The 25155-nt window shown below is 43.1% G+C and overlaps 1 protein-coding gene across 1 annotated transcript in view; it reads left to right on the top strand.

Annotated features, from left to right (window-relative positions):
- MYO18B (myosin XVIIIB) overlaps positions 1 to 25155 on the top strand; it is a 358263-nt gene that overhangs the window by 89227 nt on the left and 243881 nt on the right. The window contains exon 13 of the mRNA XM_074295232.1: positions 20293 to 20463. Coding sequence (XP_074151333.1) covers positions 20293 to 20463 — 171 coding nt within the window. The remainder of the gene's footprint in view (positions 1 to 20292; positions 20464 to 25155) is intronic.

The raw sequence follows: 25155 nt of genomic DNA, 5'->3' as shown, positions 1-25155 counted from the left end.
GTTTCACTCTTGGCAATGTTATTTGTGCTCACCATGTCCAATACCAATCAATTTCTTTTCTGAAGAAAATTTATGAAGGCATACGCCTTCTGCAGAAGGTATAAATTTTCCAATTCTTTCACTTGAACCATTCTTCCTCATCTATTTCTCTCCATCATCCATCTTTCCCCTCCTTTGCATTAGAGTCATCAAGTATTACATGTTGATTTGATTTGCAAAACCTCATCAATTGCTAGAATTTCTCTACCCCTTCATCCTTAGCAACTGTGTGAATTACAATTACTTTATGGTGATCTTTTTGCAAACACTTACTTTTAAACTGTGATAACTGATGATATCTCAGGGGACTGTGTTCTTTGTAGCTTTGGGACATGTAATTAACCCTATCTTCTGACTCCTTTCTCAAGGGGACCCAAATAGGACTTAGAAGAGGTGAGATGAACCATGGAGGAGGCTACAGTTTCTAAGAGATGGATGAGAAGAGTTTCACTTGATTATAGATAGATTATATCATTTCTGAGATTCCCTGTGTGTTACATTATAGGCACTTTTTGGGTACAAATATATTATATGATTTCGGAGATTCCCTGTGTGTTACATTGTAGGCATTTTTTGGGGGGTATAGATAGATTATATGATTGCTGAGATTCCCTGTGTGTTACATTGTAGGCATTTTTTGGGGTAGAAATAGATTATATGATTGCTGAGATACCCTGTTACATTGTAGGCATTTTTGGGTACTGTTACATTGTAGGTATTTTTTGGGTACAGATTGATTATATGATTGCTGAGATTCACTGGGTGTTACATTGTAGGCATTTTTAGGGGGTGTAGAAATAGATTATATGATTGCTGAAATTCCCTGTGTTACATTGTAGGCATTTTTGGGGTACAGAGAGATCCTATGATTGCTGAGATTCCCTGCATGTTACATTGTAGGCAGTTTTTATTTCCTTATCTGTGTATATATTGATTTCCCTGATAGAGTGGAAACCTTGAGAAGCCAAGAAATATACTGGTTTTGTTTTCATATTGCTGAGTGCTGAGGATAATGCCTGCTGCATGTAGAATTAGGCTTAATTAAGCAATGCTTCTCGTTGATGTTATTGGTTTTGGAAATCCTGTCTCAGATTTACTGCTTTTTGACCCTGGACAAAATGATCACACTTCTGTTTTTTCCTTCTGTCAATTGGGAATCTTTTCCTATCTCACAAGGCTGCTGCAAGCAGACTGTTTTATAAAATTGTACCTTTCCTTCAGACTAATTTCTTCACTTTACAGACAAGAGAATTAAGACTTGGGGATGTTGAGTTGATTTATCTAAGGTCACACAACTACTAGGTGATAGAGATGGAATTTAAGCCAGTTTTAAAAAACTCTATTCAGAATTCTAGTGTGCTGTCCAATACACTAGCCTAAGGAAGTGTTGCTTCCAAGCAGGCTCATGAATGATGTTGGCTGGGCTTTGACACAAGGGCAAGAAGGATGCAGGTGGATTCCTCCTTTCAGACTGTTCTATTGCAAGGGCTATGGCATCGTGCCTTTGAGCAGAGGCTGTGCATGGGGGGCTCCAGCAATCTGTTCTGACAATGCTATGGATGAGGCAGACAATAAAGTCAGAACCCCATGCATCACAGTAGAGACAGCCAAAATACCCTTTTCTGAGGAAAGTCTTCCAGCTTTGCCAGCAGCTATGGGATGAGAAGAGTAATGGGGTGCCAATCAGAATGCAAGAAATGAGGGCACTCGGCGGGAGTCACAAGGTTCTAATTAGCCAATTTCCTGTGAATAGAGATGCCAATCAGAAAGGGGCTCGGCTGTTTCACGAGTAGGAGGCAGGGCCCTAGAGCTTTGAAAGTTTTCTGATGCGGTGACCTTTTGAGAACTGAAATTGGAAACAACAGAATCACAGGATTTCAGAATTGGAAGAGATCTCAGCAGATCTGGGCCAACTAGTGCCCCATTAAATTCCCCTCTAACCCCCTGATGAGTTGCTGATTAAAGATCTCCAAAGATAAGGAGCCCACCTCCCCTGAAGTACTTAGGGACAGCTCTAGTTATTAGGAGTTTTTCATTCCTATCATCCAACCGAAATCTGCCTCTCTCCAATGTCCCTAGTTTAGCCTTTTTTCACTAAGTAGGAATGAATCATTCATCTTCCATGTGATGGCCCTTCAACTACTTGAACAGAGCCCTCATGTTTTCCTCCCCCTCTGCCAGTCTTCTTTCTCAACAGTGAATATCTTCATTTTCTTCATTCACTGTATGGCTTGATCTTGAAGCTCCTGTCCATCTCTCCTGATCTCCTCTAGGGGGATCCCCCAATTTTCAATGACCTTTCTAAAAGGTCATTGTTACACATTACTCCTGGCTTCATCTGACCACGGCAGTCTAATTCTTCTCTTTATCCTCTTTATCTGGAACAAGGAATTGGACATGAGGATCTTTTATTAAATGCCTCTTCTTTGCCAGACCCTGGGCTAGACACATTAAAAAAAATTAAAGGTTGTTGTACTTGTGTTTATTCCATCAGGAAGACAATATGTAACAGGTAACATATGTGTGTGATCGCACATACAAATACACATGTGTATTTATATATGCACACATATACATATACATGTGTGTCTATATATATACATATATATATGTTTACACACAAAGGAAATGAAAGGTTAGATTTTTGGAGAGGGAAAGGCTGCAGCATCTGAATGGATTAAAAAAGGTTTCACGTGGAAGGTGATGCCTTACTTGCCCTCTGAAGTCACCTAAAGTTTCTAATCAATATATCAACAGTCATTTATAAAATACCTACTGTGTGCGACTTGTGCTAAGAGTTGGGAATCCAAAGACAAAATGAAAACAGTTCCTGTCCTCAGAAAGCTTATGTTCTATCAGGAAGTGGATTCTTTGGGGTCAGCATGAGAAGGGAGAGTATTTCAGGGAGAGAACACAAGCAGATACAAAAGCACAGAGATGGGAGATGCGTATCTTGCCTAAGGATCTTCAAGTTTGACCTTGACTATACATCTATATTTATATATGTTTTATCTCTATTGCATATAGATATCGATACAATTATAAAAATTACAAAAGTGTCTACCTCCTGGAATTGTTGTGAATCTCAAATGAGATAACACACACAGTGCTTATGTTCTCAGGAAGCTCAAGGATATATATCTATATATCTATATCTATATCTATATCTAATCTATATCTATATATCTCTAGATCTCTATCTAGATCTAGATCTATAGATATAGATATATCTAGATAGATAGATGAATTTAGATGTAGATCTAATCATAGACTCATAGACCTGTATAGATGTGATACAGAATCAGACTCAGCAAAGAGTAGAGCTGGTTATCTTTGACATAGAGGCTTTCATTTTGGAATCGAGAAGAACTGAATTAGAATCTCGTTTTGGTCACTAGCTATATGACACTGGGCAAGTCATTTCACACTCTTAAACTCAGTTTCCTGATCTATAAAATGGGGATAGATAGATCACAAAAGCATCTACTTCCTGGAATTGTTGTGAATCTCAAATGAGATAACACACACAGTGCTTATGTTCTCAGAAAGCTCAAGGATAGATAGATAGATGGATGGATGGATAGATAGTTGGATAGATAGATAGATAGATAGATAGATAGATAGATAGATAGATAGATGGATCTAGATGTAGATCTAATCATAGACTCATAGACCTGTATAGATGTGATACAGAATCAGACTCAGCAAAGAGTAGAGCTGGTTATCTTTGACATAGAGGCTTTCATTTTGGAATCTAGAAGAACTGAATTAGAATCTCGTTTTGGTCACTAGCTATATGACACTGGGCAAGTCATTTCACACTCTTAAATTCAGTTTCCTGATCTATAAAATGGGGATAGATCACAAAAGCATTTAATTCCTGGAATTGTTGTGAATCTCAAGTGAGATAACACACACAGTGCTTATGTTTTCAGGAAGCTCAAGGATAGGTAGATAAATAGATGGATAGATCTAGATGTAGACTCATAGACCTGCATAGATATGACACAGAATCAGACTCAGAGAATAGAAGAGCTGGAGATCTTTGGGATGGAGGCTTTCATTTTGGAATTGAGAAGAACTGAATTAGAATCTTGTTTTAGACACTAGCTATATGACACTGGACAAGTCATTTCACCCTCTTAAACTCAGTTTCCTGATCTATAAAAATGGGATAGATAGATCACAAAAGCATCTATCTCCTGGAATTTTTGTGAATCTCAAGTGAGATAACACACACAGTGCTTATGTTCTCAAGAAGCTTATATTCTATCAGGAGGTGGATTCTTTGGGCTCAAGGTGAGAAGGGAGACTAGTCCGGGGAAGGAACACAGTGGATTCAAAAGCACAGAGATGGGAGATGCATATCTTCCCTAAGGAACCTCAAGTTTGACTTTGATTGAATATCTATATCTATATATGTTAGATCTATATTACATAAAAATATAGGTACAATTATAGACTCATAGACCTGCATAGTGACTCAGAATCAGACTCAAAGAATAGGAGAGCTGGAGATCTTTGAGATGGAGGCTTTTAATTTTGGAATCAAGAAGAACTGAATTAGAATCTTGTTTTAGACACTAGCTATATGACACTAGACAAGTCACTTGATCTATAAAATGGGGACAGATCACAAAAACACCTACCTCCTGGGACTCTTGTGAATCTCAAATGACAGCACACATACAATACCAACATTGCTTTTCTTTCTTTTTTAAATTAATTTTATAATTATAATTTTTTGATAGTATATATGCATGGGTAATTTTTTTTTACAACATTATCCCTTTTATTCACTTTTCCAAATTTTCAAACATTGCTTTTCTTAAAGAATATAAATGCTAGCTCTTATTGTTTTACATGATAACATTTGGGGCTAGACTATTTAATTTTTTCATTTCTACTTAGAGGAAGTAGGAAGAGAGAAGGACAGTGACTTGCTCATAGTCACATAAGCATTTATTGGATGCTTACTATGTGCCAGGCACTGTTTTAAGTGCTGGGGTTGCAAAGAAAGGAAAAAAAAACCCACAGTCCTTGACCTCAAGAAGCTCATATTTTAATAGGAAAGTCAGCAGGCTAGTAGCTAGGCATATATAAGTACAGATAATAAACTGAAGGTAATCTAAGAGAGGAAGATATTAGCAGTGAGGGGAATCAGGAGAGCAGAAGATGCAGTTTAAGCTTAATCTTTTTTTTTAAATAAACACATGCATAGATAGTTTTCAACATTCACCCTTGCAAAATCTTATGTTCCAAAATTTTTTCTCCCTCCTTTCCCCCACCCCCTTCCCTATATGGCAAGTAATCCAATACATGATAAACATGTACAATTCTTCTATACATACTTCCACAATTATCATGCTGCACAAGAAAAATCAGATCAAAAAGAAAAAATGAGAAAGAAAACAAAATGTATGCAAACAACAACGACAAAATGAATATACTATGTTGTGATCCATGTTCAGTTTCCACAGCCCTCTCTCTGGGTGCAAATGGCTCTCTCCATCAGAAAACCATTGGAACTGGCCTGAATCACCTTACTGAGCCAAATCTTAAAAAAAGTGGCAGATAGGATTCGCACCCAGGACCTCGGACTACAAATCTAGACCATACTGAGCAATCGATCACATAGTGAGATGAATTCAGAACTCTTGACGTGCAGAATCTGGGCTTCTGGCTGCATTGAGGCATCTCAAGTTGACTTGCTGATCAGAGAGAGTGACGAAAATGCCAACATCTGGAGGTTTCTTATCCTAGTGCTCTTCGGTAACTGGGAATCTCAGAGTCCTAAGAGCCCTCTGAAATGCATTAGTGTTTAATTCATCACAGCAGCATCTCCACACATTTGAAAATACCTGTGCATGATGGATTATTTATTCAGTCCATAGAAGGCGTCTCTGTAACATACAGAGGTTCTTCCAATCTACGTGGTGTTGGAGGGGGATGGAGGCGAGGAGGGTGGAGGATTGGGAAGATATAGGGGTGGGGGTTAGAGTTTCAGCTTCGGTAGCTCCCCACAGGTCTGAACAAACAAACAAAGCAGAGATATGTTTGTTTATTTATGGATTTCCATCTAAATTCCTGTACTGCTTGTAATGAGAAACTGAAGGATAAAGATCTGGAAGACTCACATTTAAATCTTGCCTTAGACCCTTCCTTATTAGCTGTGTGAATCGGGGCCCAGTCCTCCTTCTTTGAATCCCGGTTTTCACATCTGTATAAATTAGGTCCTTTCCACTTCTCAATCTGTAGTCCTACCATGAGTTGGCCATCTTTGGATAGGGAAGAGTTGGAACACCTCGACGTGAATGTCTGAGTATTAAATATTTAATTGGAAATAGAGCATTAAACACCAATATAAACAACTAGACTTGCAAGTCACTATTTATATAGATTAATTCAATGTTTAAATTCTCTTCAGCTCCCGCCATGGTTCTTTATCCATTTGCTCTTCATTTTTCTTCCTACTCTGCCAGTTAGAATATATTCCATTCTTGTAATTATTGTTATTATTTGCTTTGTATTATAGCCTTTCTAAATTTCTGTGTTTACCTTGGCTTGTATTCTGTTCCATGTATGTTACAGAATTTTTTCAACTCTGGGAAATTTGAGATCCTTTTGGTTTTTAGCGGTTACTAGGAAGGTTGCTATGAAAAATTGCAAACAGATCTTTCATTTTTTATTACATTCTTTAATTAATGGAGTTATCGGACCAAAGGGCATGATGGTTTTGTAACCTTTTCTGTGTTTATTAGGAACTGTGTTTTATTCTATCATTATTATTCTATTCCAATTCTAAGTATATTGTGCTAAAGAAAAGTTCTACACCTTGGCAACTACCAACAATTAATGCTAGTGCCTCTTTCTTTCATACTCCATCAGCACTGAGTGTCGTTGCTTTTAATTAATATTTTCCTATATGATGGGTTAACTGAGATATTCTAAGGATGAATGTCACAAGTCAAATCTCACAAAGCCCACACAAGTCCACACAAGAGATGTGACTCATTCTCATTGTTCTGACTTAGATTTCTACCAAGACCAAGGGAGGGATAAGGGTCAGCGTTGGTGTATGACTGAGTCTAAAATGGACCTTTAGACCCTCTATTTTGGGATTGCTACTGTAGAATCATTTCTCTCAGCAAGGCTATTGTATAGATAGGTCCTGGCTACTGCAAATGAATGCCATGTTTCATGTTTTTTGGATCTGTATTATTTGAAGTTATTATTTAAAATGTCCTTTGCTATGCAACTCCAAAAAATTTAGAGTGTGCATGTGCACACTCAAGTAAAACTGCCTCAGCAGATTGGTTAAACCAGGTTGAGGGTAATCTAAAACCCTTCGGCATCTTGGGGGATGTCTATTCCAAGCACATGAAGACTTTCCAAGGTGGAATGGCTGGGTGAGAACCATTTGTTCCAATGGTCATGAAGTTGGCCAAGATAAGTACTATGGAGTGCTTAGAATGTAATAGAGTATTGACAATACCAACATCCTCCAGTGCATCCCAAGCCATCGCCATTGACCTTTGACTTTTTTCCAATGACTCTGGAAGAGACTGAGGGTGACAACTTTGTCCAGTTCTACTTCCCTTATAACCAATTCATATGCAAGTCAAGACATCACCTCGTGATGTCATTGGTCCTTTGTGAAAGAAGGATAAACAACAACATTTAAAATATGGCTTTCAATTCATATGAATTCTGTGATGATTTCTCACTAAGAATGAAATCTCTTCCCTGATATTTTTCCAACCTCAACACCCTACCTGGCCCCTTGAAAGTCCTTGTCTTTGTCCATCTTTCCTTTGAACCCACCGGTGTACTTTGAGAACTCTTTCCGTCAGATATTGCTCTGGAAGCTTCCTAAGCTGAGAGCAAACAAAGCTGAGACTAGGAACTAATTGAAGAATATGGGCAGCTTGATATAGTGGTTGGTGTGCCAGTAACTGATGGCTTCTGCTGGAACCATCCCAGATGAGTAATTACTCATTACGCCGTCAATCCCCCGATCTGCTGTTTTCCAACGATGACAGCTGGGGGACGGTGAGGTTACTGTGGCTTTCCAGTGCACTGTTGGGGAAATAGAACGTTACCGGTGGGTGGCTTTTGTTTTCAAGTAAATGTTAAGTGTGAGGGAGGAGAAACGAATTTTTTGAGGAAAGATCGACATTTACTCTGTTTAGTCCTGAAGGGCAGAATTAGAAATTGCCACAAATTCGGAAGAACATTCACAAGCTAGAGAGACTGAGGGAGAAACTGAGGTCAGAAAGATAAAGAGATTTAGGATTATAGGATCCAAGATCCAGCAGGGACCCTCCCCCACTTTTTTTTTTTTTTTTTTGCTTAACAGTATTTTATTTTTCCCCAATTACATGGGTAAAGACAGTTTTCAATATTCATCTTTGTAAGATTTTGAGTCCCAATTTTTCCTCCGTTCTCTTTCCCAAGATAGCAAGCAATTTGATAGAAGTTATATATGTGCGATCATGTTAAATGTGTTTCTCCATTCATCCTGTCGGGAAAGAAGAATCAGAACAAAAGAGAAAAATCACATCTCTGTCTCCTTGTCAAAGGAAGAAACCAAAGGCGAGTGTGCTAATCTTGCACTCCCAGGACCCAAGTTGGAATCCCAGCTGGACCAAGGCTTAATCCTGCTTGTGGGATCTGGACAAATAAATCCTTCACCGCTCTGGGACTCAGTTTCTTTCTCTGTCAAATGAGGTGTTTGGCTAAGGTGCTCTTTCAGGCTCATTCCTGCTTCCAATTCAGGATTCTGTGACCCCATGATTAGTTGAAACACCCCATTTTATTTCTTGGCTATTTTATGTCAATTTATACAACAGCTGGATTAAGCAGAGTCCGGATAAAGGGGTCATCATTTGGTGAGCTCCGCTGTACAATACTGCAAGGAGCAGAACATAGGGCACACATCTTGAGCACCTGCCAGGTGCTGATTTGAAGCATCTTGCATGGGCAGTACACACCAGGATCAGGAGATAACATGAAAAGAAATTAGTTTGAGCCACTGCCCCCCAGACAGTTCTACTGGGAGGAAGCAAACATGTCTATGGAGAAGACATAGGAAATATTTCCAAAGCAGGAGGACAGAGGGGGAAATGCCCAGGCCAGGCATTGCCAGAAGACTTTCTTTTTACTGCCCATTCCCATGGGCGTTGCCAGAAGACTTTCTTTTGTACTGTTCATTCCCATGGGCCCTTTGGTCAGGGTCACACATGATGAAGTAGTCCTTAAGATTAATCATTTGAGCTTCTTTCTGTAGCTGGACCATAATCATGGAAGACAAAATTGGGCTGCAATTTTGCTACTCGTTGCCATGACTACAGGCAGATTGTTTTTTCTCCCTCCCATCTTTAATGGGAGATTTAGTTGCTGGGCTGCCCCCATGGGAAGATCTGGGTGAGAATCTCCTCTCTGGTCTGAGACATGGACAGCCCAGTCCCGTGGCCCCGGCTCTAAAGCAGACTCAGCCTCATCCACCATCTGAATTAGATCTGTGTTTGTAATTTTCCTGTGCTTTCTCTCATGTAGTAAAGGACCCTCCCCCTTTAATTCTTCTCTGACGCCTTGTCATGATTCAGGGGAGACTGGGTTCTTAATGGCAGCTGCCTAAGATCTTAGGAGCTTGGATCTAGGGCTGTAAGACCCCTCGAGGCCATTGAGTCCATACTCCTGATTTAACTGAGGAAAAAACTGAGAGAGAAAGGGTCCTTGTGTGATCCTAGCTGGAAGGTCCAGTCAGAGGTTATTTTCATCTCATTGATGGAATCCCAAATGTTCTGGGGCTTTAGAGTGCTGGGATCAGGGCAAACCCTCACGGGAACCTGCCCCCCTCAAGTGCCTCCCTGCCCTGATAGATGGAATGGGGCTGCAGGCTGAGAAACCCGGCCTCTGCTTTGCAGAGACGTGGGACATGGAGCCTCGATTAATTCTCAGTTCTCTGATCTCCCAGTTCCATCACAGGAGAGGATGGTTCCTCCGCCGTTCCTTCAGAGTCAGTGCCTCATGGAGCTCTTGAGCCTCGTCCTTCCTTCCCATGCCTCAGTCACATCTATGGGGCATGTTGGGCACCATGAAACAGGTGCACCTGAGCCCTGGGCTCCAACACTTCCTCCCTATTCCATGGTTTCTCCTTGCTGAGGATCCGTCTTGTTATCAAAGCCTCTCAGTCGTGGAGGGACGTCTTTCCCCTCACAGAGTTATGGCCCTATCCATTCCACCCCCGACATCTTTATTACAAACAGTTGGGGCTCTACAGAGAGAGTGGCAGCCACCCTTAATCACTCCATTATGCTGTCGTCTCTTTGTTATATATAGACTTTAATATGTCATATATTAGACAATGGGTCAGCAGAGAAGAGATGGAGGATTTAGGGCTGGAGCCATAAATTTAGCCCACCTGTCAGAGATTAAAGGGAAAAACAAAGCAAAATGGCATCAAGGAGGTGGAGGAGGGTGGGTCCCGTTCCGAGTCCACCCATGAATGTCATTACTGAGAAATAAATGCCGACAGCGGCAATCTCTGAGTCCTAGATGATAACGTGTTCCTGCTCTCGTGGTAATGGGACCAAAGGGACTGCGGAGGAAAGGCCGATAGAGGTTAAACTCCGCTCTTTGGCTGTTCCCAGGGGGATTTGCTAGAAACGGCCCTCCACTTGACATCCCCTCACTGCCCCTTTCCGCCTCCCATCAGTTGTTGTTGCTACATTTTTGGTTCGTTGATTCTCCGTCAAGGACGTGGAAGGTCCCACCTTCTCTCTGGAGCAGACGGCTGAGAAGGAGCATCCCTCCTGGGGGACCCTCCAATGGTTGGGAGGTCTTGGGTTGGCACCTAAGGCAGGGAGATTCTGAAGTCAGATGGAAAGTAAACCATTTTCAGGTTTAGATGAATTAGTGCTGGGCATGAAATCAGGAATATCTCAGTTCAAATCTAGTTTCATACAATTATTAGCTGTGCAACTTTAAGCAAGCCATTTGTTTCAATTTCCTCATCTGCAAAATGGGGATAATACCTAATAATGAGCTACTAATAAATAATAATGTAAATCAAATGAGATAATAATTGCAAATTACTTAGTACGATGCCTGATCCGTAAACACTATATCAATGCTAGCAATTATAATTTTTTTAAAAAAGATCTTAAGTTAATTTTAAAATCAATTTAATTTGATTTAAAAATTTTAAATTAATTTAATTACTCACCTCATTTATGTTAGTTAAAAAACTGATTGTTGGGGTATGGAGGTATCATAGGTGTCTTAGAGGGCCTTAACTTGGGAGAGAGATTAGACTTGCTCTTTTTGGCCTCAGGAGGCAAAATTAGAAATGGGTAGGAGGAGGGGTGCTCAGAGGAGAGGTGACTGGCCCTCCCTGGATGGCTTCGAGCAAAGGTGGGATGACCATTGGTTGGGGATGTGATAGAGTGTTATTTTTTTCTGAAGGATTTTATCCAATGGGATTCAATGACTTTTTTCTTTAACTGATATTCTGTGATCCTGCAATTTCCCAAGATATCTCCCACATCTCTTATCATTGAACATTCCCTTCTAACAAAGCAAACGGGCAAAAAGCACCAGTGATTATGTCTAACTACAGCCTTGCCATGTCAGTAATATGTCCAGTCTTTATTTACAGATAGGACAGTTGGATGATGCAGTAGATAGAGCACTAGACTTGGATTCAGAAGGATTTAAGTTCCAATACAACCTTAGACATTTTCTTGCTGTGTGACTTAACCCTGATTGCCTCAGTTTCCTTATGTGCAAAATGATCTGGAGAAGGAACTGGCAAATCATGCCATTGTCTCTGCCGGGAAAACTCCAAATGGGATCACAAAAGTCGGGCACGACTGAAACAATTACGCAACAGCAATATTCACCGATGCCATTAATGTTTTACACACAAGCACCCTAGGAGGAGGACAATGCAGCTGTTGCACTTTCCTATTTAAAGAGGAGGAAATTGAAGCTCATAAGTTAAGGGACTTGCTGATGGTCAATAGTTAGAAAGAAGCTGAGCCAGGTTAGAATGCAGGATTAGGGGGCTAGATCACGGCCGTCCTTGGACACATGAGATTTCTTTGCTTGGTTACGAGTAGGGATGCAGGCCTCCTCCAGGACGCCATGTTTGCATCTATGAGCATTGTTGCCTGATTTTGCTTGTCCAAGGTTCATATAGATGGAGGAATATCAAGGATCCACATTAGAGAGGGGACAGAGTGATGTACCTATTTGGGGGCACGAGTGACATCTTGCATGGGGAGATGGGTCCTTGTTTAGGGGCTCAGCCATGGACTCTTGGACTTATTATCCAGTTGAGTTAATTGTTAAACAAGTCTTGCATTCACTGACATTTGTAATTTCTTTTCTTTTTTCCTTCAATAATATTTTTCCCAAATTATGTAAAGATGATTTTCGACATTCATTTTTGTAAGATTTTGTACCCCCAATTTTTTCTCCAGCCCTCCCTTAGCTCCCCTCTCCCCAAGAGAGTAAGCAATCTGATTGGGTTATACACGATATTTGTAGTTTCAAACAACATTTCACAGAACTAACCATTCAGCCCCTCTGTCAAATTAAACATTGCCATACCGACTGCTGGAGATGGTGTGACAAAATAAAACCATCCCTGCCCTCAAGGAGATTCTAGTCAGGGGAGACATCATGTGTCTCTATAAGCAAATATAAAATGTTCAAGGTACATTTGGGGAGAAGGTGCCAGGAGGATTAAGAATCAGGAGAAACCAGGAGGATCAGCTGGAGAAGGTAGTGCTTGAGTTGAATTCTGAAGGAACTCAGTGGGATTTTAAGAGGTAGAGATGGGGATGGCATGCATTTCAGACATAAGACAGCTAGTACAAAGACCTGGAGGTGGGAAATGGATTGTTCTGTGGTTTCTTCTAATAGTCCTGTGAAGCGGGCAGGACAAATATTCTTTTTTAAAAAAAATATTTATTTTTTTATTATAGCTTTTTGTTTACAAGATATATGCTTGGGTAATTTTCCAGCACTGACCTTTGCAAAACCTTTTGTTCCAACTTTTCCCCTCCTTCCCCCATCCCCTCCACCAGATGGCAGATAGACCCATACATGTTAAATATGTTAAAGTATATGTTAAATACAATATATGTATACATATTTATACAGTTATCTTGTTACACAAGAAAGATCGGACTTAGAAATAAGATAAAAATAACCTGAGAAGGAAATCAAAAATGCCAACAGACAAAAACAGAGGGATTGGAAATGCTATGTAGTGGTTCACACTCATTTCCCATAGTTCTTTCACTGGGTGTAGCTGATTCTCTTCATTATTAAACAAATGGAACTGATTTGGTTCATCTCATTGTTGAAGAGAGTTATAGGACTGATATTCTTAAGCCCATTTCACATATGAAGAAGCTGGGGTTCATACAGGTGGACAAAATGACTTGTTTGAAAGGGGCAGAGCTGGGATCTCCCTCAGATCTCTTGACCCCAAGGTCAGCAGGCACTAGAGGGTTCGGAGCATTGGACTTTGCTTCCAAGATGACTCCGTAGGCTGCTGCCAGTGAGAGCTGACCTTAGGAAGAGAGGGTATCCTTACTTAGGAAGTGGGGGGGTCTCATCCTCCCTGCAGGGTCTGGCTGGCTTGTTCAGGGTGTTGCCCAGAAGATCAGGTCTGGGGTGAATCTATAAGATCACTGCACATGGATAGTCAAGTGATCTAACTTATATAAAATGCTTTGTAAACAAAAAAGCACCATCTAAATGTCAGCAATTACCGTGATTATGCACTGACATTTAGTTAATGATGCAGGGCAGCACATGATGCCATGCCTAAATGAACGGCTTTGGCACAAGAGCTTTCCAGGGTGTGGTCTCGGAGACGCTCAGGGTCCTGGGGCCGACCCCCAGCCCTTGCCCATCTTCCCTGGAGCCCTTCCCTGGTGTCCTTCCTTAAGGTTAATTGATTTCTTCAGGAAACCCCTGGAAGAGAAAACATGAATTTTTTAGGACCAAGGATTTCATTATTGGACAGCAGGAAACTGAGGGTGTGGGAGACTTTTCTAGAAGGGATTCCACAGTAAGAAAGGAGAGGAAGGGAGAGAATAAACATTTCTGTAGCACCTACTATGTGCCAGGAATATAGAAATATGCTTTTAATTAGCCTTGTGAGGCAGGTATTATCCCTATAAGGCAAACTGAGATTAGGTAGCTTGCCCAGGATCACAAAGCTAGTAAGTGTCTGAGGTGGGACTGGAACTCATGACTTTGTGACTCAAGGCCCAGTGCTCAAGGCTTTGTTCCACCAGCTGCCTGGGTAGTCACTGGCCAGGACAGAAGGGGGCCTGGAATGCAGATACTTGAGAGAAGGTGAACCAAATATGCAAGATTAACTTTACCTGAGAGATAGTGTGGCTTAGTGGAGAGTCCTGGACCAGGAACCAGGAAGACCTGGTTTCAGCCTGGTGACCCTCCTTGGGGAAAGCAGGCTTCCTCCCTCCTTCTTTGTCCCATGTGGGTGGGTAGGCCCCCAAGAGCCCCAATGCCTGCAGGTCCAGCACCTTGGACAGTTCCCATCACCTCCTTCTGCCACCCCTGTGATTCTCCCCTCTCTGGCCCACAGATCTCTTGCCCTAACAGACCAGTCTCTCCTAATAGACTGGTAGCACAGGCTTTGGTGCCCACATCACGTTCTCATCCACCTTAATTGTTTCCCACAAGTGCTGATTAGGGTAGAAATGTGAGACCTGGATAACCATGACAAACTCCTCGTTTCTTAGGGCTCCTAATTAATGGTCATTAAGGCAATATGCTATTGTCGTTTGGATGTGGAGGGAGCAGGAAGTCAGTGGTTCTGGGGACTGGGAGAGATGTCAGAGGATTGTGGGATAGATGTTTTCTTCAGCTTCGTACCCTTTATTCCCTGAGGGACCAGAAGTGTACCTTCCAGGATCCTACCATCATCAAGTCCTGGACCTGCCCCCAAGAGAAATAAGGAAGGCTCTGGACAGAGCTTTTGTGCTTGAAAGACCCATGTTCATATCCCACTTCTGCTCCTCATGACCCATTAGACCTCTGGTCAATCAGGTCACTTTCTGTGAACCTGAATTTCCTCAGTTGAAAAAAAAAAAAATGAGGAGGTTGACCAGAAGGCCCGTTAGGTTCCTTCTGACTTAAAATCTCTAATTACTATAAAGGGCAGGAAATTGGATAATCTGGTGCTCTGGCCCTTGGCTCCTCAGCCTGTTCAATGAAAATCAGGTCAATTCAAGAGCCATTCATTGGGCAGCTGATTCCAAGCTGATTGAGATGGTACAAAGTTTAGATAATCTCATTTCTGCAGACTTTGGGGTTGACAAAGCACTTTGTTATACATTTTCTCACTTGAGTCTCATAGCAAGCCTGCCAGATAGGTACCACCTTACTCCATTTGTTGGAGGAAGAAACTGAGACTCAGAGAGGTACGTTGCCTCACTTGTTTAGTGTCAAAAGACGCATTCAAACTTCTGACTCGAACCCAGGGGAGAGCTGAAGTTCCTTCCAGCTCCAGGGTCCTGGCTTCTGTGAAAGAAAGCTGCAGGGTCTTGAGCTGGTGTGATTATTTCTGAGCATTTCTCCGCTGGGGGGGTCCTTCTCCTCCAGGCCCAGATGCTTGGATGGTTGGCAGTCAGGCAAAAAGCTGGCAGGCAGGACCAGGTTCAAACTGGGGGGGGGGGCAGACAAGGATGGATCGACAGCATCCTTGCATATTGAATTGTTCATTGAATTGGAACTACTGTTATAAGACACGCACAATTACCCTTTTAAATGTCTGTTGGCAGCTGGGCCCTGGCAGGAAGCACAAGGATCCCTGGACTGAAGCAGCAGCAGCAGGGGGTCAGAGGTGGGGGGGGCTGGTGTAGACTCCAGGAGGCTAACTAACCTTTTTCATATCCAGTATGAATTTATGGGTGTCTTCCCCCAAATCCCATGTGGCAACAGCATGCCCATTTTACTGAGGAGTTAATCAAGGCACAGAGGTTTATCTAAAGTCAGAGTTAGTGAGTGTGTGACCTTGGCCCATTGCACCATCTGTTAAGCCACACTGCCTATCATCCAGACATCATAGAATCATAGATCTGGAGCTGGAAGGGACCTTAGAGATACTATATGCAAGTCCCCCATTTTACAGATACAAAAAGAGAATAGTAATGGTACTTGTCTTCAAGTCTCCAGAGAGACAACGTACTTATATATTGTCCTTTCTGACTCTTCATGATCCCATTTGGGGTTTTCTCAGCAAAGATATTGGCATGGTTTGTTAATTCTTTCTCCAGCTTGTCGTACAGATGAGGAAATTGAGGCAGACAGGGTGAAGTGACTTGCCTGGAGTCATTGAGCTAGGGTCTGAAGCCATATTTGAACTCAGGTTTTCCTGATCCAGACTGTTAAAACATTCTATCCACTGCAACACCTAGCTTGCCCATATGTATGTGTGTATTTACATATAGACACAGATACACATGTATATGTACTTATCACACATGTGTACATATTTTAGGTGTGCCTGGTTCAGATGGGCATATACATACATGTGTACGCTGTGTATATGTGCATGTTTACACATATACACAGATAAACATACATAGATCTATGTGTACAGTCACATGTTTATATGTAATATATACAAATGTTATATAATGCAAGTTATAGATGTACTCGAACCCAGAGTACCTATATATGTATGTTGTGTGTTGTTGTAGTGTATTCCATGTATGCTTGTTATAGATGTATATATACACATATATGCAGGTGCATATGTACACATATCCACATGTGTGTATGCACACATGTGTCTCCATATGGAAACAGATACACATATAGATCTAGGTGTGTACTGCATGTTTACATATTGTATACAGATATGTTATATAATGCATATATGTAGAGGATTGCAGGTATTGGGGAACTCTGAAAAAGTCTACTTGAAACAAGGATACTTACAACAAGGTGTTAACTCAGTGGAATTGATGAGATGATGGTTCTCTAGTTCCCATAGATACTTAGTACTCAGCATGGTGATGTCATGGTTCTCTAGTTCACACATGCTCAGTGTGCTGCAGTGATGTAATCATACCAAGGTATCTAAGGACTGAGAAGGACTGGAAATGATCCATTCCATCTTTGACCACCCTTGTGGTGGCTCTCCTGCCTTCATCACTTCTCCAAGGACTCAGGCTGATCTCAAGGTCCTCCAGAAAGATAGCCTGAATATTACACGCACACACACACACACACACACACACACACACACACACATACACACACTGTATATTGTGTATATGTGTGTGTAAAAAGAGATAGACACATACAAAATATACCAAGTGATTTAGAAGAGGTCACTGAAGGTTTCCTGTAGAAGGTGTAACTTAAACAGAGCATTGGAGGATGCAATGATCCTCAGACTCGGAAGGAGTCAATGCTTTCCAAGCGTGGGGGACACAGCTGAGCCAAAGGGACAACAGTTTGGCAGAATGATGGCGTGTGTGTGTGAGGGAACTATGTGCGAAAAGTCTTCCTGCAGTTTTAAGCTATTAAAACTTTGGTCCGCCCAATTTTGGCCAATATGGAGTGTCAGATTTTTGACAACTTGTATCGTACAGTTGGCAAAGGACCAGATGGAGCAGGGCTTTAATAGAGAAAGTGAGGAGTTTATGTGTAATTCCAGGGATCTCTGGAGTTTGTTGAGTTGGGGATCATGATCTCTGCTTTAGGAGAATCCATTTAGTCACTATGTGAAGGTCAGCCTGAAGTGAGGCAGAGAGACCTGTTGGGAGGCTGCTGCAAAAGTCTAGAGAAGACGCAACCAGGGTCTGGACAGGGAGGTGCCATGTGCCTAGCGGGAAGCTGAGCGTGGGTGAGACATAGCGTAGAAATAGAATTTATTTGGGAAAAGGTTTGGAGAAGCAAGATGGGAGAGGAGGGGAGGAGTGATAAAGGACCAGGACGTCATTCTGTGGGCATCAGTGGCTTTATCTCTGGAATGGGGTTGAAAGCACCCACAGAAGGGGATGTGGAGGAATGAATGATGCAGTGAAAGTGGGGTTCACATCCTAGTTCAGCTTATCACTTGACTGTAGGATTGTTCATGTGGACAATCATTTCCCCCTCCTGGCATGTTTTCTTATCTGAAAATCGAGGGCTCAATGACCATATCAGCCCCTATCTAAGGTCTAAATCTAAGGTCGTATGGGTCCAGAGGGCAAAGGCTATCAGGAGGAGAAGATACACTAATGGCGGAGGGGGCTGAAGTGCCCTGGGGGGGATACAGCAAGGGATGAAGCTAATTTTTGTGTGTGTCATAGACCCCTTTGGAAATCTTGGGAAGATTAGGGACTCCTTCTGAGAATGGTTTTCAATACGTGAATGAAAATCCTAGGATTACAAAGGAAGTCAATTATGCTGAAATACGTTATCAAAATTAAGACAAAGTTAATCTAAGTTAAGAATCCCTGATTAGGGAGACATGTTTAGAAGCATCCCTCATCCTTTCCTTCTTCTCTGAGAAGGATGCCCTCTCCTCCATCCTTGGAATTCTGAGGATGCAGGGATACAGGAGGCAACAGTCCCTGGGGGATAAAGAAGTCCCCTCATGAAATGCTATACCAGCATCACCACCGAGACTGGGAGAGAATAGTAGTGTGGCTCTTAGTGTGAATGGGAGACTTTTAAGGATAGCACCTTAAGGGAAAAAAAGGCGCACAAATTCAAAAGGAAAACAAAACAGACTGGGTGAGGGGATTAAAGTCTTAGGAATTATAAGCACAAAGTCTCTCTTCCTTTCTCCTATTCTTTCTTCTGGATTTCCATTCCCTTTCCATCTGTTATCTTATTCCTTCCTTTCTGCTCATTTTCTTGTCCATTTCCTTCTCTTCCATTCTCATTTCTCTTCTTTCCTTTGCCTATTTCCCCATCCCTTCTCCTTCTCTTTCCCCCTCTTCTCTCATTCCCTCTCTCCGGCTTCCTCCACCCATTCTCCTCATTCCCTCTCTTTTCTCATTTCTTTTCTCTTGCTCATTATTCTTCTCTCTTCTCCTTCCTCTCCTCTCCTCTCTCTCCCGTCTTGCTATTTCTCCCCTCTTTCTCTCACCATGGCTGTTCCTCTGTCTCAGTAATACACCCCCTTATCTCTCCCTGTTGCCTCCATGCTTGAAAGAATGTGATTCTGGGTATTTTGGGAGTCCCGGATTTGGCCAGTTTCACAGGGAGCTGGTTTTGTGTTAACCCTTTCAGCAGAAGCAGCCAGATCCCCAAGGCTGGACTTCCAGAGGGACGGCCTTTTGTGTGTGGGATGACTGCTCTTGTGGCTTGAGCGGATGAGGGCTGTAGGGGTGGTGAATGGGAAGAGCTGTTCCTTTCCTTCCATCAGAGCTAGCCCTCAGAAAAGCAACTCTCAGGTGAATTCTGGCGCTGTGACTATAATTCTCAAGGAGTAATCATGGGAAAATGGGAGAAATTGGATTGCTCTTTTCCATCCCCTCCTCTTAGTTGTTACCTACACAGCTGGATGCTGGGAGCACAGCTGGGCTTCCATTCCCTAATAAGGAAGCAGCAAGAGGAGCAGAATGACACATTCTGTGTCATTCTGACACACACAGTGAGATAATTGGCCAAAGAGAGCTGGAGCATCTTGACCCTCAGCTGTTGTGACAAGTCTGAAGCCTTTGACGGAGCCTGTCCCCTTTGCCCTTAAGCCTATATCCACCTGGGGAACCTTGACTTTTGGAATCCTGTTGCTCAGGGGGATTGCTTTGTATTAATGCTCAAAGGGTCCCTATGGGATATTAACCATGTAGATCAATAATTAGAGTAACTTTTATTTAAAATTGCTTTCTAGGGGCAGCTAGTTGGTGATGCAAGGGATAGAGCACCAGCCTTGAAGTCAGGAGGATCTGAGTTCAAATTTGGCCTCAGACTCTTAATACTTCTTGGCTGTGTGACCCTGGGCAAGTCACTTAACTCTAATTGCCTCAGCAAAAGAGAGAGAAGGAGAGAGAGAGAGAGAGAGAGAGAGAGAGAGAGAGAGAGAGAGAGAGAGAGAGAGAGAGAGAGAAAGGGAGAGAGAGAGAGAGAGAAAGAGAGAGAGAGAGAGAGAGAGAGAGAGAGAGAGAGAGAGAGAGAGAGAGAAGAGGAGAGGAGGAAGAGAGGGAGAGGGATCCCTGAAGGCACCATTGCTGACTTTTTGCTTTTCCTTCTGTCCAGTTGGCAGGAAACAATTTATGCGGTTCGAGTGGGCTAACTACGCTGCCGAGGTGCTGGGCTGTGAGTACGAGGCGCTGACCACCGCGGTCTTCAAACACCACCTCCGGCAGATCATCCAGCAGGCGACGTCCAGGCTGAACCAGCCCAACCGAGAGGTGGAGCCCGACGTGGGTAGGTGCTCTCCTTCTTCCAGCCACAGGGCCCAGGGCTGGGCGTCCACATGGTTGGGACCCTCTGGGAGGGCACAGGGAATGGTTGCTTCTCCACAAGAAGGGTTTGGATGGGACCCAAGAGACCCTCCGGCTTCCCTCCAGGTGATGGTATCTAGAGAATGTTCCCCCATTTCACAGAAACGGAGACTGAGCAGAAATGACTTAGTGAGTTCACCCAGCTGGTGAGGGCCAGAGTAAGGATCTGAACACAAGCCCACCCCCTTCCCTTTCCTAGTTAGTTCCAAGATCTGGACAGACCAGAGGTCCAGCTGACCACGGATGGACCCATGAGAGAGGTGCTAAGCCAGGATCCTCTCTGCCCAGTCTTGTGAGATTTGCTCCATGTGCCAGGCTGGGGTGCTCACCCCTGTCTGATGGAGAGGAGCCCCCTGCTCTTGGGTCACAGGACTGAGCAGCTGTTTGTTAAAGGGCACCGTGGTGCCCAGAGCGCTAGGCCTGGAGTCCGGAAGAACTGAGTGCAAATCCAGTCTCAGACGCTTAGGTGTGTGACCCTGGCCGAGTCACGTTTGCCTGTTTGACTCAGTAAAATGAGCTGAAGAAGGAAGTGGCGAGTCACCCCAATACTTTTGCTGAGAAGACCCCAAAAGGGGAATCAGAAAGATTAGACTGAACAACAACTTGTGTATGTGTAAGAGAGACAGAGAAACAGAGAGAGACAGAATGACAGATACAGAGGCACAAGATGAGAGAGACAAAAAGACACAGAGACAGAGACACAAAGAGAGAAAGGCATAGAGACAGACCTAGAGACACAGACACAGATAAAGAGACAAGAAAGACAGAAGAGAGATATACAGAGAGATAGAAAAACAGAGGGAAAAAGACAAAGAGACTGAGAGACACAGACACAGAAAAAGAGACAGATACAGATTCACAGAGACACAGAGGGAGACAGACATAGACAAAGACAGAGATAGACAGAGACAGATTTGAGAGATAGAGAGATACAGAGAAGAGCGAGCAAGAGCCCATGCTTTTTGGCTCACTTCTCTCCCAAACTTGGAAAGTGTCTCACAGCCAGCTGGTCGGGGTCTAAGCTGTGCTTCCCACCCAGATTCTGGCTTGTTGAGTCCATCGCTCCTGCTTTCTTTGTGCCTTAGTTTCCTCACTAATACAAGGAGCAGGCAGGACTTGATACTTCCTCAGGTCCACTCCAGTCTCTGATCCTGGGATGATCTTAGAGGGTGATGGGCTCAAGTCTCTCCTTTTACAGATTGGAAAGTCGAGGCCCAGAGAGCTCCCTAGAGTCCCTCAGGATGTCAGCATGAATCTCCAAGGCCTCCTTTGGCAAGGAGAGGCTGCCCTCATGGACTTCCTCTGTGGAACCCACGGGCTGGGCCTGTCCTGCCTCTTGGCATAGCAGGCCTGATTTGGGTTGGAAAGGCTAGGAGCTCTGGGAGTTTGGGTGCAAGTGCTTCCAAGGTTCCTAGGACCAAGAGAGTCAGACTAAACTGGTTCAGGCCCCTCTCCCTGACAGATGAAAAAACTGAGGTCCAAGAAGGAAAAGGATTTGTCTCAGAGACACAGCCAGTAACTAGTAGAGCCGACATTCAAACGAAGATTCTGAGATTCCAAATCTAGCCCTCTTTCCAATAGAAAAAAAAAGCCAAAGAACCTCAGAATCCACTTAGTCCAAGCCTCCTGGGTCCTCTGGCTCCCAGTTCAGTCACCCTTAACTGCTTCCTTTTGGCTCTTGGAGTCCACCTCCACAGTACCACAATTGTGCTCTTTTTTTTTTGATTGCTAAGAACCTTTAAAACAGTCCTAGAACATGGAACAACAAAACTGGAAGGGCCTTAGGATGGGGGATATCAAGGCTGAGAGGGAACTTAGAACAGGGGATGTCAGGGCTGGGAGGGGGCTTAGAACAGGGGATGTCAGGGCTGGGAGGGGGCTTAGAACAGGGGATGTCAGAGCTGGGAGGGGCCTTAGAACAGGGGATGTCAGGGCTGGGAGGGGGCTTAGAACAGGGGATGTCAGGGCTGGGAGGGGGCTTAGAACAGGGGATGTCAGAGCTGGGAGTAGGAATGTTAAAATCTTCTAGTCCAACATCCTGATAATTCAGAGGAAGAAACAGGCCCAGAGGAGGGAATGGATTTGTTGGTCCCAAGTTGACCTTCTAGGTCCATATTGACTCTGTACTCAGTGCTCCTTCTTTTCTGCTCCTGAATTCGTTTCTTCTCCCCGTTAGTCATAGATCCCAGTGGGCGTCACCCCTGGGTTTTGTCTCTCAGCTTCTGCTTCTCCTTCATCCCTTCCATCCCTCCCTGGCCATCTGAAGACTCTGAGCTTTTGCTGGTGTGTCTCCCTGTCCCAGGCTGAGGATTCAGAATTTCTGTTTTAGAAAAATATCTGGTGGTTCTGAACCACAGAGGAGTTTTGGAGTCATCAGTAGCTGTGTGTGTATATGCATGTGAAAGTGTGTGTGTGTGTGTGTGTGTGAAACCACAGGCCTAGATTACTTCTTCCAAAAAAAAATCATGTGATCCCTGCCACATGTTTCCTCCCCCAGGGTAATTCAGCATTTATTTGTGACCAGTGTTTCCTCTGATAAGACATTAGTCCAGAACATGAATGTGATTTAGAGGAAAAAAGTTCTGGATCAACTGCCAGAGGTCTTGGTTGGAATCCTGGCTTTGCCCTCATTGTGACTGTGGACAAGTAATTTCCCTTTTTCTGGGGTTCTTTTATCTTGCCTGTGAAACGAGAGTCTTGGACCAGCTATAAGTTCATGAGGTTTCATTTAGAAAGTTTAGCTGAAGAGCTCCAGCAGATTGTTTCACAGATAATAGTAAAAATAGTGAGCATTTCTGGAGGCTTTTGAGTTTGCAAAGTGCTTACATATATAGATTTCCTTTGGTCTCAGATATCCTCTAAGGGGAATCTCATGGAATGACTGTAACTTTGAAGGCAGCTAGATAGTGCAGTGCAGTCAGGAAGACTTGAGTTAAAATGTGACACTGGCTGTGTGATCCGGGGCAAGTCACTTCATTCTGTTTGCCTCAGTTTCCCCAGCTGTAATATAGGGATAACAATAGCACCTAATTCTTAGGGCTATTATAAGAGTCAAAGAGAAGGTGGGCCTGAGATGCTTTAAAATGCTTATTTCCTCCTCCCTCCCTCCCTCCCTTCCTTCCTTCCTTCCTTCCTTCCCTTCTTTTGTGACCTTCCTACCTGCCCTTCCTACTTGTGGACTATGGCTGCTAACTCCTCTGCAAAGCTTCTTGTCCCCAGAGCTCTTTGGGGGCCCATTTAGACAGCATGGGCGCCAAGCAGGTGATGGGCTTCGGTCTCTTTTGCTCTTCTTTCTTTTCTTTCCCCGCTCAGGATTCTTCCAGGAGTTCTCTCTGAATAAAAGGCCTTTGTCCTTCCTCTTTTGTGTGTGTGCATAGATATCTCACCTTGTAGGCCTGGGCCTGAGCTGCAGAGAGGCAGCCACAGAGGGACCTGTCAGGATTAGGAGAGATACCAGGAGCCTGTGGGTTTCCTAGCAACTGTATCAGATCCTGGGCTTAAAGCAAGGCAGGAAATGCCTCCCGAGATGCAGGAATAATGCTCTGACTGTCCCAGCCCAGTGATTTCTTGAGTTAGAATATGTGCATAGTATTAGGAAAGCATGGACATTGGGTGAGTGGGATTTAGGGGTCAAGATGGAGGGATTTCAGCCCAAATGCTACTTTTACTACATTTTACAATACATTGACTATAAGCTTGGGGCAGATGGTAGCTCACTAGGGAAGAATTGGGGCAATCCAGCCTTTTAATCTCTGAGTGACCTTGGAAAGTATGATCAGAGAGAAGTACTGATAGGGAAGACAGAACCACTATCTTCAGGCAAATGAAAGGGCTGTCATGCTAGGAGAGATTAGCCCTTTTCTGCTTAGCCTCAGGAGGTGGAACCTGGGACTCTGGCTAGCAGTGGCAGAGGCAAGATTGGGCTAAATGATAAGAGGATCTCCCTAAAAATATAGCTGCCCCTAAGTGGAATGGGTTGCCTTGAAATTACTGGGTCATCCTCATTGTGAGTCTTTAAGGGAAGGCTAGAAGACAACTTCTATAAATGAAATTCTTGTTGAGATTCCTAAATGGACTCTGAAGCTCTCATCCAGTTCTGAGATTCTTTAAAAAATAATTCATTTTTATTTTCATTTCCAAATTCTTTCTCTCTTCCTCCACTCCTCTCATATCTATTAAGAAGGCAAGAAATGTGCTATCCATTATACATATGAAGTCACATAAATCATATTTCTACACTAGCTACCCCCCAAAAATAAATAAAAGAGAAAACTATCTTTCCCTCTGCCCTCTGAGTCCATCAGATATTTACCTGGAGATGGATAGCATGTTTCATTCTGAATCCTTTAGAGTTGTGGAGGATTATTGCATTGATTAGAATGGCTAAGTCTTTTCTGGCTGTTGCTTGCAACATTGTTGTCACTGTGTACAATGTTCTCTCGGTTCTGTTCATTTCACTTTGCATCAGTTCATATAAATCTTTCCAGGTTTTCCTGTAGTTGCTATCCTGCTCATTATTTCTCATAGTTTAATAGTATTGCATTAAAATCACAGATCACAATTGTTCAGCCATTCTCCAATCTCCATCACTTCTTTGTCACTGAGCTGCTGCACA

This window comes from Sminthopsis crassicaudata, chromosome 1 (genome assembly GCF_048593235.1).
Source record: "Sminthopsis crassicaudata isolate SCR6 chromosome 1, ASM4859323v1, whole genome shotgun sequence".
Classification (NCBI taxonomy): domain Eukaryota; kingdom Metazoa; phylum Chordata; class Mammalia; order Dasyuromorphia; family Dasyuridae; genus Sminthopsis; species Sminthopsis crassicaudata.
This window is presented reverse-complemented; position numbering and strand designations above follow the sequence as displayed.